The following is a 13,646-nucleotide window of genomic DNA, read 5'->3' on the forward strand; positions in this document are numbered from 1 at the left end:
CTCAATCTAAGGCCATACTTTCTATTTGTTTCAGTTTGGTTCATTTTTTTAACTTTCAGAGCACCTATCATAGTGACTTAAAAATCTATCATAGTGACTTAAACATAAGAGATGCTCAATAATATTTGATATAATAATCTCAAAAGGTAATATTTGAACAAAAGGAGAGATAGGTAAGCTGAACATTATTTGCAATAGTAGTTTCTCTGGAAAAAGACCAGCTATAGCTAAATCTATGGTTCCACAGCATGTTGTCTAATATTTTTTAACACTTTAGTCATGGTTTTATTATAATAAACCTATATGAAATTATGTCTCTTTTTACCATGTTGTGAGTACTTTAAGAGCAGGGATCATATATTATTCATTTGAATATTTCTGTTGTCCCTAAGGTAAGAACAAAACAAAAAGAAAAAAATTATGTGACACCGGGTAGGAGTTGTTAACTGTTGATAGAATAAATGAATGGATGTTCTAAATTGCAGAGCTTCTTCTCTATGATGCAATCCATCAAATGGGTTTTGTTTAATCAGAAATGGAGATTTGCCAAATCCCATGCACATGGTCAGGTGCCTCCTGAACACTTCAAGCAGAAGCTCTAAAATCACAAAGTACAGCAGGTACTTAGGAGTCAAACTGCAAACGAAGTGCTAGAGTCAATTGAAATACTTCACTGATACCAAAATAGGAAAGCGTATCTGAAAAATACAAGGAATGTGAGTCAAGGCCTGAGAAGGTAAATCAAACAGACAGCTCCTGATTCTCTAGTACTTCTTTAGCACCAGATGAAACAAACACTAATGTGGGTGCTTCTGAGGAAACAGTTTTCACTTCTGCAGTAAATGAGATAAAGATCCTTGAAGAATGAGCATCCTCTCTTGCTTTGGCCCTACAATAGGCCTGGCTCTTTTAAGATACATAACACTGACTAGTACTGCTATTCAGTGTATGTTTGTTAAAATAATAGCCATGACAGATTATTCCAGAATGAAGACACCTGGAGTACGCTAACACAACTCATTAAACTCATTTGTCCCTCATAGCAAATCTCAGGTCATGATACTCTTCTCAATCCTTTTCTTTTATCCTATCTTCAAACCAAACCAAAAATTCATTTCTCTTTGCTGTGCACAGACTCTGCCCATTCTCAGTTTTATGCCATTGTTCATGTTTTTTATCCCTCTGCACTCCCTCCCTGCAAATCTCCACATATTCAAATTATAACTGTCCTTCAAGGCCCAATTCAAATCTTTCACAGATGTGAGCTTGCCTTCTTCAAAATCTCAGGAAAAAAAAAAAAAACCTCTACTATGTTTCTTATTTCATCTCACCCTATTTTTTGGCAGAGATTTTATAAGGCAAAGACTATATCTTGATTATATCTCTATGCCTTATATGTAGCCCTAACGAGCAAGCTGTTCATTGTAGAATTTCAATACATATTCTTATGAAGTCTTTTCCCACCAAGATTTATATAAATAGCACAAACTTGATTAACCAAATGCATACTTAAATTAAAGTGAGGTAGATTGTAATGAGAAGCTATGTTTTTGGATCAATTCTCCCACTAAAAACAATAAAAATGCTGGATAAAATGTTTCTTTTTAAAATTACTCCTTAAAAGAATTGAAAATATGAAAAGACAGTGGGACTGCAACCGTAAATATTTTTTAGGAGTGGAAATATGAAGTCAGTGAGGGAAGCTGAATATCAAAGTAACATAACTGCATTTTTCCTGAGGTCATTTGTTTATGCTACACATTTGAGCTTTGGTCAATCAAACCCAGAATAATGAAGCAAGGTCCTGGCCGAAGTGTTATAAAGAATAAGGGAGAACCAATATTAAAGTTGTTGCCTTTCTCCAAACCCAAACAAATATAAAGAAGACTGTTTTGGTAGATGAGCAATGTAAAATAAGAAAATAAGAAAAAATAAGAAAATAAGAAAAAATGAGGCACAATCTTGTCCCTGAGAAGTGGCAGGATAGCTACGGCCCTCCTATTATGTAGACATAATTGGAGAGTTTTATACTGTTAATTTAGATTGAGATAGTCAGTCTCTGGGAAGGTCCCAAACCTCACGAGAAAAATCTAAAATAATATGGAGTAGGACACATTTATCCTAGGCCTCAAAGTGCCTCCCATGATAATATTTCAATACCAATGATTAGCACACAGTCAAAGATAACCAGGCATACAAGAAAACAAAGCAATATGAGTAAGAACCAGCAGAAACATACTGACACAGATTTAGATGTTAGAATCACAAAATACAGATTATAAAACAACTCTTCCTCCTAGTTACAACAAAATAAAATACAGTCTTAAAAAATACCTGCAGGAAAAAATTAACTCAATATACATAGTACATTTTTAAAAGAAACAAAATTCTAGAACTAAAAATTACGATAATTGAAATTAAAAGCTTAATGTTCATTATGAAAGGAGAATGAAGAACTGGAAGATACCTAAAGAGAAATTATTTGCAATGCAGCTCAGAAAGACAAAAATATAAGAAAAATAAGAGTGTAAGGCATTTAGAGAATACAGTGAGAAATTTAACATGAGTTTAATTGAAGGTTTAGAAGGAGATGAGAGAGGGAATATAAAAGGGGCTACATTTGAAAAGATAGCCATTGGGCCTGGCGCGGTGGCTGACACCTGTAATCCCAGCACTTTGGTTGGCTGAGGCAGGTGTATCACTTGAGGTCAGGAGTTCAAGACCAGCCTGGCCAACATGGTGAACCCCTATCTCTACTAAATATACCAAAATTAGCCAAGAATTGTGGTGCATGTTTGTAATCCCAGCTACTCTGGGGGCTGAGGCTGAAAATTGCTTGAACATAGGAGGCAGAGGTTGTAGGGAGCCAAGATCATGCCACTGCACTCTAGCCTAGGTGACAGAGTGAGACTTTGTCTCCAAAAAAAAATAGCTACTGGAAATTTTCTGAAATATATTAATGATAGCAATAAATAATTTTAAGAAGCATAACAATCCAGGCAGGCAAAATGAAAAGAAACTGACATCTGTATGCATCATGGTGAAACTGTAGAAAAACAAAGGTAATGAGAAAAATATTATGAGCAATCAGAAAAGAGCAGTTATATTAACAGGTGATTTGATTGTAAGAGTGGAAAACAGAAGACAGTGTGATGATATTTTTGACATGCTGACTGAAAATGACTACCAACTAAAAATTCTATATTCAAAGAGAATATATATTTCTAGGATGAGGGAGAAATAGAGATTTTTTTCAAAATAAGCAGACTACGAGATAGATTGTCCCTGCAAGACCCTTAGCACAGGAATTTCTCAGAATATATTTCAAGCAGAAGAAAAAGTGATCCTAGAAAGCAAGTCCAAGGTTCATGGAGAAATAAATAGCAAAGAATGCACCAAATATTAGGCAAATGTAAACAAACATTGACTCCATAAAAGAGAATAATAATGTCTAGTGGTATTTAAAAAATTAAAACACCAGATGGTAATAACATATACATTGAGAAAGGGATAAATTGATTAAAAATATTCTAAGGTAATATCTTAGTAGAAGGTAAAGGATCTCACACTAGCTTTATTTGTTGATAAGTACTAATGCTGTAATGCTAAGTTAACTATACTAACAGAACAGAAACAAAGTGCATCCTCCCAAACTAGTAAAGAAAAAAATGGAATGATAAAAATATTAAAGGACAGAAAAAGCAATAAACACTTAGTGAAAGAAACAAGAAACAAATGAAACATACACTAGAATTCCCTTTATATGAATTAAAAAACACCTAAATTATATTTTTAAGGTATATAGCTATAGGTGGGAAAATAATGAAAGGCAACAAAATAATGACTAACATGCAGGTTCGTGGCTAACTCCAGAGAAAGGAAGAGGCTATGATGACAAAGGGACAACTGATAGGGGTTGGGGCTTCTAAAGGGCTGGCAGGGTCTATACCTCGTCCTGGGTGGTGCTTATGTAGGTGATTGATTAATACCTATTAAAAATACACATAGATGTTTTATACATTTTACTTAAAATGGTTTCTGCATTATTTTATAATATTTTAAAGATTTTAAGTGAGTTATACATAAAAATACATTTAAAAATACGAGAATACAAACACCATCCTTTCCTTCATAATTCAGGAAATCTGAATCTAGGGGCATGAGTGGTTTTCCTCCTCACTGGAGGACCAGTCAGTCCAGATCCACTTGCCCTGATGAGCAAAAGAGAGAGTATGTTAGGCAAATAAGGGGGACAGCTTCCTTTTTGGTAAAGAGCGTCTTTTATTCTGATAATTTTATCCTTTCTGTATTTTGGATTCGTCATTTTATAATGTCCTTTCTGTTATAAAATGCTGATGATAGTAGGTGGTCAGTTATGATTCAATGACCTTTTTATAAAACAAGAACAGAATAGGTCATTCTTCCTTCTCTATTGCTGACTCACTGAGAAACCAATGAATCTCTGTGAAAATAAGCAAAGTGATTCTGTGCTTATTTGCACAGTAAGGCTGCTTTTGATAAAAATGTGACTTGGATATTGTTATGGATTGAATGTGTTCCTCTAAAATTCCTATGTTGAAACCTTAAACCCCAGTGTGATGCCATTAGGAGGCAGGGCCTTTGGGAGGTAATTAGATCATAAAGGTGGAGCCCTCATGAATGGGATTAGTGGCCTTATGTGAAAAGACATGAACGTCTGCTCTCTCATTTTCTGCCCTCTGCCATGTGAGGACACAGTGAGAAGACAGGACAGATGTAAACGAGGAAGCAGGACCTCAGCAGACACCAGATCCACCTGTGCCTCCATCGTGGACTTCCCAGCCTCCAAAACTGGGCAAAATGCACGTGTGTGGTTTAAGTCACCCAGCCTTTGGTACTTTGATATAGCAGTACTAACTAAGACAGATATGAACTGGAAGAACTTCAGTGAGAAAGAAAAGTAGACAAACACAGAATGTGGGTCAGGCACAATACTTTGTAACATGCTGTATTAAATGTGAAAACAGTAAGGGTAAGAACCAAAGGAAGAAGATGGGGGCACTGGGATACTTCGTATGGACATTCAGGAGGTTAAAATCTAGAACCCTAAATGGATGGATGGCTTTATTTTCAGTATTAGTCATTGCTCTGAGACAGTATTTAATGCTACTTCTGGCTACATTCTTTTGGAGGTCATGCATGATGGAGTTTCTTGAATTAGTATATTCTCTCTTCTATAAATGTCTGAATCAGGTCAAGTACAAAACTAATGTAATAATATAATTCCACTGTATATTGTGTACTACAGAATATGCTATATTTCTATATTTAATAGTATATGATATAATAAAGCACAATTTTTTGGTCGTTATGTATTTGTTTTTACTAATTAATTTCATTATTTACTAATTCTGTTGGCAGGTATCAGTATGCCCATTTCACAGGTAAGGATTCTGAAGCTCAAAGAAGTGAGTAATGTTACCAGCTTCTAAGTGGTAAAAATAGAATTACATTCCCTAGAGTCCAACTTCAATACCGCTCTGGCTGGTTTTGTTGCCTTGTCTCACAGCTGCATTAACACTTAAAGATCATTTGTATAAGGACTAAAATACCATTTATTCTTTTAAATCACATTCTGCACTCACTCAGGCAGCTTGTCCTGACCCCTAGAAGGAAGGGGCAGACATTTTTCCAGAAGCACAATGAACAACACCAGAACAAGTCTAAGGGGGTGCAAGAGAAATTCAAAAACTTGAGCATAAATCTCTTTCAAAATAAAACCACAGCATCTTTAATCAAGGCCTGGCAATGGTTGTATCGTTTCTCTAAGACTGGAACTGGTAAATGTGGGCTATCCCACTAGACCTTTAATACTGGGTTAGAAATGGATCCAAGAAGTTGACTAGCAAGTCAATTCATGCAGCACAAACATGAATCTGTAATTCTCTTACCCATTACCACAAAACACAGTTTGTTGCTGCTCTGAATTGACTTTGAAGACAATGAGTGCCTGGTAGAAACCATAAAAGCATTAAAAATGGGGCCAGAAGTAATAAATAAGGACTGCCAGAAAAATGTTAACAAGTTTCTTCTACAAGTCAAGTCTATTGTCAATTTACAACAGTTCTGAAGGTTGAACAAGAGGCATGCAATTTGTTAGCTAACTTGCAAGGTTTGCCTGCAATCAGAAAGGGAGTTTTCTTTCACCTGTGTAAAATTTAACAGCTGATAATTTTATCTCCTGGTATAAAAAGATTAAAATAATAAAATAAAAATAAACCAAATGCTTTAAAATATGGAATCTTATCTCTCCCATTATCCCACACATTTGCGTAAACTCTCTTCCCAACGGAATTCTTCTCACTCAGCAGGGGAAGATCATCTTTTCAGCAGCCAAACTCAGCAAAGCCAGCGACTTTCCTCCCCTCCTGACTTCCCCCTTAGAGCTCATTCAAAGGGAAGACAAAGGACCTGCAAGTGGATGAAAGTTGTTTTGTGCCTGGCCCTTAGGGGTACTTTATTTTCCTTAAAAAGATTATCTCAACCTTACTGTAGCCAAAAATAAAAACAAAACAAAACAAAAAACCCTAAAAAAATTTCTGAGGCAGTTTAAATTAAAAATACAAAGGACTGAGATATATTTTAAATTTATTCATAATTAGTTTACAGATCGGACAGCACTGAGACTCCAAAATCATCAAGCCACTTGGGGATAAAGGCTACTGCGGTCATCAGAAGCAAGCCAAATGCTACCTTTTGTTCTTACTAAAATCTTCTTTTAAGAAGAATCTCCTAGCAAATGATTTTCTATTTTCTATTTAAAGAGGATTACATAGCAAACACAACTAGTGGCTGGAGAGCAAAGAACTTCCCATCGTTTTATTACCTGCCAAATATAAATTAGTTCATTGTGGGTAATTCCTGCCAGGCGACCCCTTTCCTTGTCATCCATCAGGCCGATGGGCTGTGGCAGGTTAGTTCCTGCCCGGAGTCCTTCCTAATCAGGAGGCTGTCAGATATGTTGCCTGCCCACTGTCTCCTACATCTTGTGGCAGCTCTTGCGTTTGGGCAGCAAGGTTTTGAGCTTGAATTGCCCCAGTAACTGGCTTCGAATTGCTCTTACTTACTATCACTGTCAAATCTTTGTAAGTATATGTGAGGCCCTCTTCCAGGTACAATGGAGAAATCCTACAAATTTCACTTTGTAATAACTACAGGATACAGAAATTGTATTAGCTCCATTAGATGGGGTCATAGAAAAATGCAAAAAGGTTAGCTGGATATAGTGAACGTCACAGTTAGACTAAGATAAAAAATCTCTTGGCTAATTTAGAGTGTTTCCTCGTTGGTAATACCCTATATTAAGGTGCCATTTATAAACAGTTTATTATTATTTATTAATGTCTGAAGCACTTTATAGCATGCTAGATAACAACTTAAATTCATGTATTAAAGATGCACATACATGGTTTAATACGATTTACGTCTTATAATATTCTTTAAAACAGCTTCCCATAGTATCATCCGTTAAGCATTTATTACTAATGCATTTTATAACATACTTTATAATACATTATTTGAGCAAGTAGCTGCATTTAGTGATCATTTCATAAATAAGAATAAGGCATTTATAAATGGCACCTTAATTTAAAGTGTTACCTTCGCATTACTACATAGCCGCTCACCATACATCTCATTTTGTGATTATTCTCCAAATGCACCACTTAATAAAACAGACACTAAGTTCTATTTTCCCTTCATCTGATTAAAAGTTTGTTTAGTCATTTTCTCCATCTGTTTTCAGATGTTGGTAGCTTGGAGGTTTTAGTGTGATTTCTGATAAAACCAAATTTTTAATCCTACAATATTTCTGAAAAGATGTTTAACAATAGAAACAGAGAATTACTTACCATATTGGACAGAGCCTGTTGCTTGGATTCTTTGTAAAATTCAATTTTTCGACTAGAAAGAACAATCCAGGAAGTAGACCAGTTTTTCCTTAGAAAAAAAATAAAAAGGAAAGAAAGCATTATCAGTTGAAGAAATCATTTATAGATACAGTATGAGCAACATTTGGAATGAGTAGAGACCATCTTTATTTTTAACAGTCTTCCTAAAAGTCTCCTCTTTATTAAAATCTATAGGTGGTATGGAATTTGGGTAATAATAAAGACATTCTGGAATTATTTAAAAGCATAGCATTTATAGTAAGAGTTTCTTAATTTATAGATCCACCTAAAATCTTTTTCAACTACCAAAAATCCATTTTTTGTGTATCCATGTGCATCTTTCCCATAAAAAGTTTATGTTTTTACAGCAAACCAAAAATAGCAAAGTATAAATAGGAATCAGAACCCTTTCCTTCCTTCATTATTTCTTCTCTTCATTGGTTTAGTGTATTTCAGTCTTAAAAACTAACCAGCCTCATGTGTCATTGCTTAATTCAAAATATTTTCATAATGTAGAATCTTACTAGAAATCAAAGAAATGCAAATAAAAATAGTGACATGCGTTTTCCCTCTTTGTACATCAAATTGTCAAGGAATAAAAGAACTAACATCTGATAACATCCAGGGATAATCAGGGTGTAGGAAATAGATTCTCTCATACACTATTGGTAGGAATGCAGACTGTTGCTTCCTTTCTAGAGTGTAATTTGAAAATGTGCTTTTTAAAAAATCCCTAAAAATGTGTATATCTTTTGGCTAAACATGTCCATTCCTATGAATTTAAATTTATTCTAGAGAAATAGTCTCACAAGTTGCTGAGTCTGTGTGCATAGAAATTAATTGCATCATTATTTGTTAATTCCATACATAAAGTATATAAAAAGATTGGTTAAATAAATTGCATATAATACACCCTTATAACAGAATAATGAACCCTATGCTGTAGAAGAATACTGATGTAGGAATGTTTTAATGCAGACCATAATACATGTAGTTTATAACTGTGCTGTGCTATTTACTTAGGACTTTCTTCACCCATACATTCCCTTCTGATTATTAATTCCATTAATTAGAAGTCAAAACATTGCTTTGTCATATGTGCCATCCATGACTTCCTCTCATATCACTTATTATAAATTTAAAAATATTTTTCATAAATTTCACCTCTATCCTCCATTAAGAAATGAGCCTCGAGATGTCAGAAATCAGTTCATCTCTACAAAGGTATCCCCAGTGCTTAGCATGGTGCCTTGGACAGAATAGACACAAAATACATATGTATTGGGTCAATGACTGAACTTTGGCCTGGTAAAAAGTCTTGATATGACAATAATTAAATCAAGTGGTAAAATCGCGGCTTTTGAGTTTCGTTTGTATTCCTTGGTGTTTACCAAGTTTTCTGCATTGAGCACGTATCGCTTTTGTAGTTAAAATGTGTATATGTTCATGTCATGAAGGCACTCTTTTGTAGATAGTCAAGATATTAAGGAGAGTAATATCCATGAGTTTCTACCCATTAGAGTGTATTATTGCAGTTTGCTTCGGCTTAACATTCACTTCAAAATAGTTGATTTCATTTTACAAAAGTGATTTTTTTTAAAAAGTTTATGGAAAGACTTTATTCGGGTCAATAGAAAACCACACCAAAATATTTTTAAATGACTATTGAAGATCTTTGTGTAACTTATTTCCACTTGCCTTTTAGAAACTAAGAGCTTGATTGAAAGGATAGCTTTGATTCAGTAAGGTTAATATTTACAAAAAGAATTAGGTTGCTCTTATATGCCTGGAGCTTTCTTAATGATACACCATTGTGTTAAAAAAGAACAGAAAAAGCAGACACACAAGAAGTACAATGTGTATTTTTCAACATTCAAATACAAACACTGTGTTCTTGGACCCACTTGTCTTTAAATGAAGAGTCTCAATTTTTCAATTAAATGATGAAAACATGAAAAAACAAAACCCAGAAAGAAAACCACACAGACTTTTCCTTCTGCCCTAGTGTCCATTTCTCTTTTTAGGTACCAGCAGCAGAAGAGTGAATTGAAGCAGCAATAGCCTTCTCTTCATTCAGGTCATAATGATAGATGACCTCAAACAGGAAAAGAGAAACATTATTAGAAGTCTAGTCTGGGCATCTTTTAACACCACCCTTGTTTTGACCATATGTGGTCAGGGAGTACAGAACACCCTCACACATGAAGAATCCATATTTAACCTACCTATTATACTTCCCACTATATATTTCATATTCTCACAAGGAGATACTATACCTTATTTGCATCCTATCTATAGTAAGTCCTGGATAAATGGCTCTGATTTGAATCTGTTTCAGATGTTGATCATTTATAGAATTTGCTGGCAAAACTCTCCCCATCCTTAAACTTGGAAATGGAACTGGTTAGAGTTAAAGTTGCATGAAACACAATTATCTCATTGTTCTTTATTAGGACTTTGAACTGCTGTGAACTGCGTCCCTGTTAGGCGAACTGGATGAAAAAACTGAAGAGGGTAAGAACTGCAGGTCTCGATACCTTAGCAATATGACTTGCTCTGACACCTTATGTACAGTGCTACTTTGTTTTGAAATTATAAACTATAAACACGGTCTTTATCTTCTCTGAATAAAAGTGAAAGCTGAGTGTTATTGCTTGAAAAGAATTTCATTTCAAAACGAAGAATAATAATGCTGCTGACAACCTTTTAGATGTCCTCTTTCATCTCAATTTTTCCCATGATTTCTTTTAAAATAATAATTAGCATAAATTATTTAGAATATCTAGCATAAATCTAATCACCTAGTTTATGCTTAGCTTCATACACAAAAATGATGAAAGCACTAACATCTCTATTTACTAATATGAAAAACGAGGTTCAAATGGTAACTTACGGTCTTACACTTAGATTTACAGTTAAACCCTGTTTCTCTAGCTCCCAAACCTATAATCTGTTCATTACTTTATGCTGTCTGGTTTTTTTAATCCAAATTTTTTAATTTACTTTTTAAGGCCTCAATACACATTTTTGAATAACTGAAAGACATGAGTTTACACCTATCTGCCAATGAAAAACAGAATTGTGTACAGAATTTGCAAAGCACAGTGCAGAATAAAAATTCAGCATTCTGTGTCCAAAAATTATGAAGAATTTTAAGACAGTAACAATCTAGCATTAAATCAAGGGCAGAGTCCTTCTGAGCATGGGGCCCTGGACGCACACCAGTGAAGGAAGCCCTAACTACATTATGACTTTACAACAATGACCAAAGAATAATTTCTTTTTTATATACTGTCTTTTTTTGTAAAATTATACTTTAAGTTCTAGGGTACATGTGCAGAACGTGCAGTTTTGTTACATAGGTACACACATGCCATGGTGGTTTGCTGTACTCATCAACTCATCATATACATTAGGTATTTCTCCTAATGCTATTCCACTCCCAGCCCCCGACCCCCCAACAGGCCCCAGTGTGTGATATTCCCCTCCCTGCGTTCATGTGTTCTCATTGTTCAACTCCCACTTATGACTGATAACATGCGGTGTTTGGTTTTCTGTTCTTGTGTTAGTTTGCTGAGAATGATGGTTTCCAGCTTCATCCATGTCCCTGCAAAGGACATGAACTCATCCTTTTTTATGGCTGCATAGTATTCCATAGTGTATATGTGCCACATTTTCTTTATCCAGTCTATCATTGATAGACATTTGGGTTGGTTCCAAGTCTTTGCTATTATGAATAGTGCCATAATATACATACGTGTGCATGTGTCTTTATAGCAGAATGACTTACAATTCTTTGGGTACATATCCAGGACTAAGCAGTTCTACCTTCATTAAGGATATTTTCAAAGTCAGATTTTAATGTAGTTTTGGTTGAAATCCTCAAATGATAGAAGCTAGTGTGCATAGTGTGAGACAAGATGTCAGCTATCCAGGCTCTGTTATTAACTACTTTATCTGATCCTTATTAGAAAGACTGAACAAAGACCCACCATTCCCAAGCTCTCTTACCCTAGAAGTTGCACTGATTCAAAAGAATAAGATGATGTATCATTTGACTCCTCATTAGAAGACAGAAACAGGTGTGTGTTCCTAACTGGGTGGCATCTCTGTATCTTTTCTGCCAGGGAATATTCTGGTCTGTGATTAGCAGACTCATCTGCACTCAGCAAAGAATATAAACCCAGAAAGGGAGTCAGCGGACTGTAGTCTAGGAGTAGCTGAGGGTTTACCTCATGAGAACAACTTTTCACTATGGCTTAGGTCTGAACCTTCCTCTCTGATCAAAGTACTCTAGAAACTTGACCATTATCCTTATAATATCTGTCCAGTCTATTTCCCATTCTGACATGTCTGACCCATTGTGATGCCTATAGTTCTCTGCACATCAGTGGAATAGTTTTTCACCGAGTTACTCTAACATGGTGACTCTCTTGTAAGGCATTGTCAGCTCTGGAGTGTGCAAAGGATCACTTGGCAAGGTTTTCCTTGACTTAAGGATTTGATATTTTCCACATGCAACCAAATCACTATATATGACTCTTACTCAATATATTAGGTGACATCTCAGGAAGTGGGCAACTCATACAAGCTTAAAAGCCTTAGCCAGGATAGGTGAGTCCAGCAGCTTCTGATGAAACTTTGCAAATAGACTATTTTCTAGGATAAACACAGTTTTCACACTAGGAAGTCCCTCTCCGCCCCAAGCTCCCACAAAGAGGTAGAAACCACCTCTAACCTCTTAGAGCATTTCCAGTACTGGGCATACTATTTGACATTTAGTAGGTGATAATTAAAGATTTTTTGAGTAAAAGAGCATATGGCCTTTCAAATTTCAGGAGGGTCACACATCTAGATGTTTTCTGCTCTGTGTTTGCTGTTCTTCATTAACGAGGACTAAAAAGTCTCATTTCCTTTCTCTGTTCTTTAGTTTCTTGGTGCTTTAAAACAGTATTCTTAGCATTATTTTTTCTTAACTATCGAACACTTCTAATATAGGATATTGTTTCCTAATTTATGCTTCTAGTGGCCAATACCTGAGCTTTCTCCAGAGGGCTTCCCACCCTGAGCTTGCACTGGTTTCTGCTCTGTATGCCACCTGGCATTTTATATGCACTATGGAATTTAATTACCAAGCTGGTCACAAGTCTCCATTAAACATTTACCACATGCCAAACACAATTCTAAGGACTGAATAGAGATGGAAAAATAAGACGTGCCTCAAAAATTTTACTTCTAACTATAAGAAGATGGACAATAAACATGGAAACCAAGTCTTCTGAATGAGTCTAGGATACCCCCATATTACAGAAGAGAAAACTGAAGCCCAGTAAGGCTGCATCCTAACCAAGGGCAAACGAGCCATGAAGATGGGATTCAGGACCCTGCTCACTCCAGTGTCTCCATGGTCTCTAGGCAGGTGGCATGCAGCTTTCTCTGTAGTCACTCTGAGCATGCCAGTTGAGAGCCTCATGAAAGGAGCTAAGAGAGGGAGATAAGGAAGAGTTGTCATAGAAGTACTAGAATCTCTTTCTCTTTAGAGCAAAGCCACATGTTAGCCTGACCTGGGCTATCCTGCAATGCTGAACTGCAAGTCCTTTATCTCTGTCTTCCATCCCTACCATGATGGTCAGCAGGCAAATTCACCCATTGACCAATCAGTGCCTCCACATTGCACCATAACTTTGAGAGCATAGTTTTCTATTTTTTCCACAGAGG

General features: G+C 35.7%; 1 protein-coding gene across 1 annotated transcript in view; it reads right to left on the reverse strand.

The window, feature by feature from the left end:
• ARHGAP15 (Rho GTPase activating protein 15) overlaps positions 1-13,646 on the reverse strand; it is a 642,246-nt gene that overhangs the window by 521,298 nt on the left and 107,302 nt on the right. The window contains exon 5 of the mRNA XM_011988707.1: positions 7,890-7,977. Within this exon, the coding sequence (XP_011844097.1) occupies positions 7,890-7,977 (88 nt within the window). The remainder of the gene's footprint in view (positions 1-7,889; positions 7,978-13,646) is intronic.

The sequence above is a fragment of the Mandrillus leucophaeus genome, unplaced genomic scaffold (assembly GCF_000951045.1).
Source record: "Mandrillus leucophaeus isolate KB7577 unplaced genomic scaffold, Mleu.le_1.0 Scaffold336, whole genome shotgun sequence".
In the NCBI taxonomy this organism is placed as follows: domain Eukaryota; kingdom Metazoa; phylum Chordata; class Mammalia; order Primates; family Cercopithecidae; genus Mandrillus; species Mandrillus leucophaeus.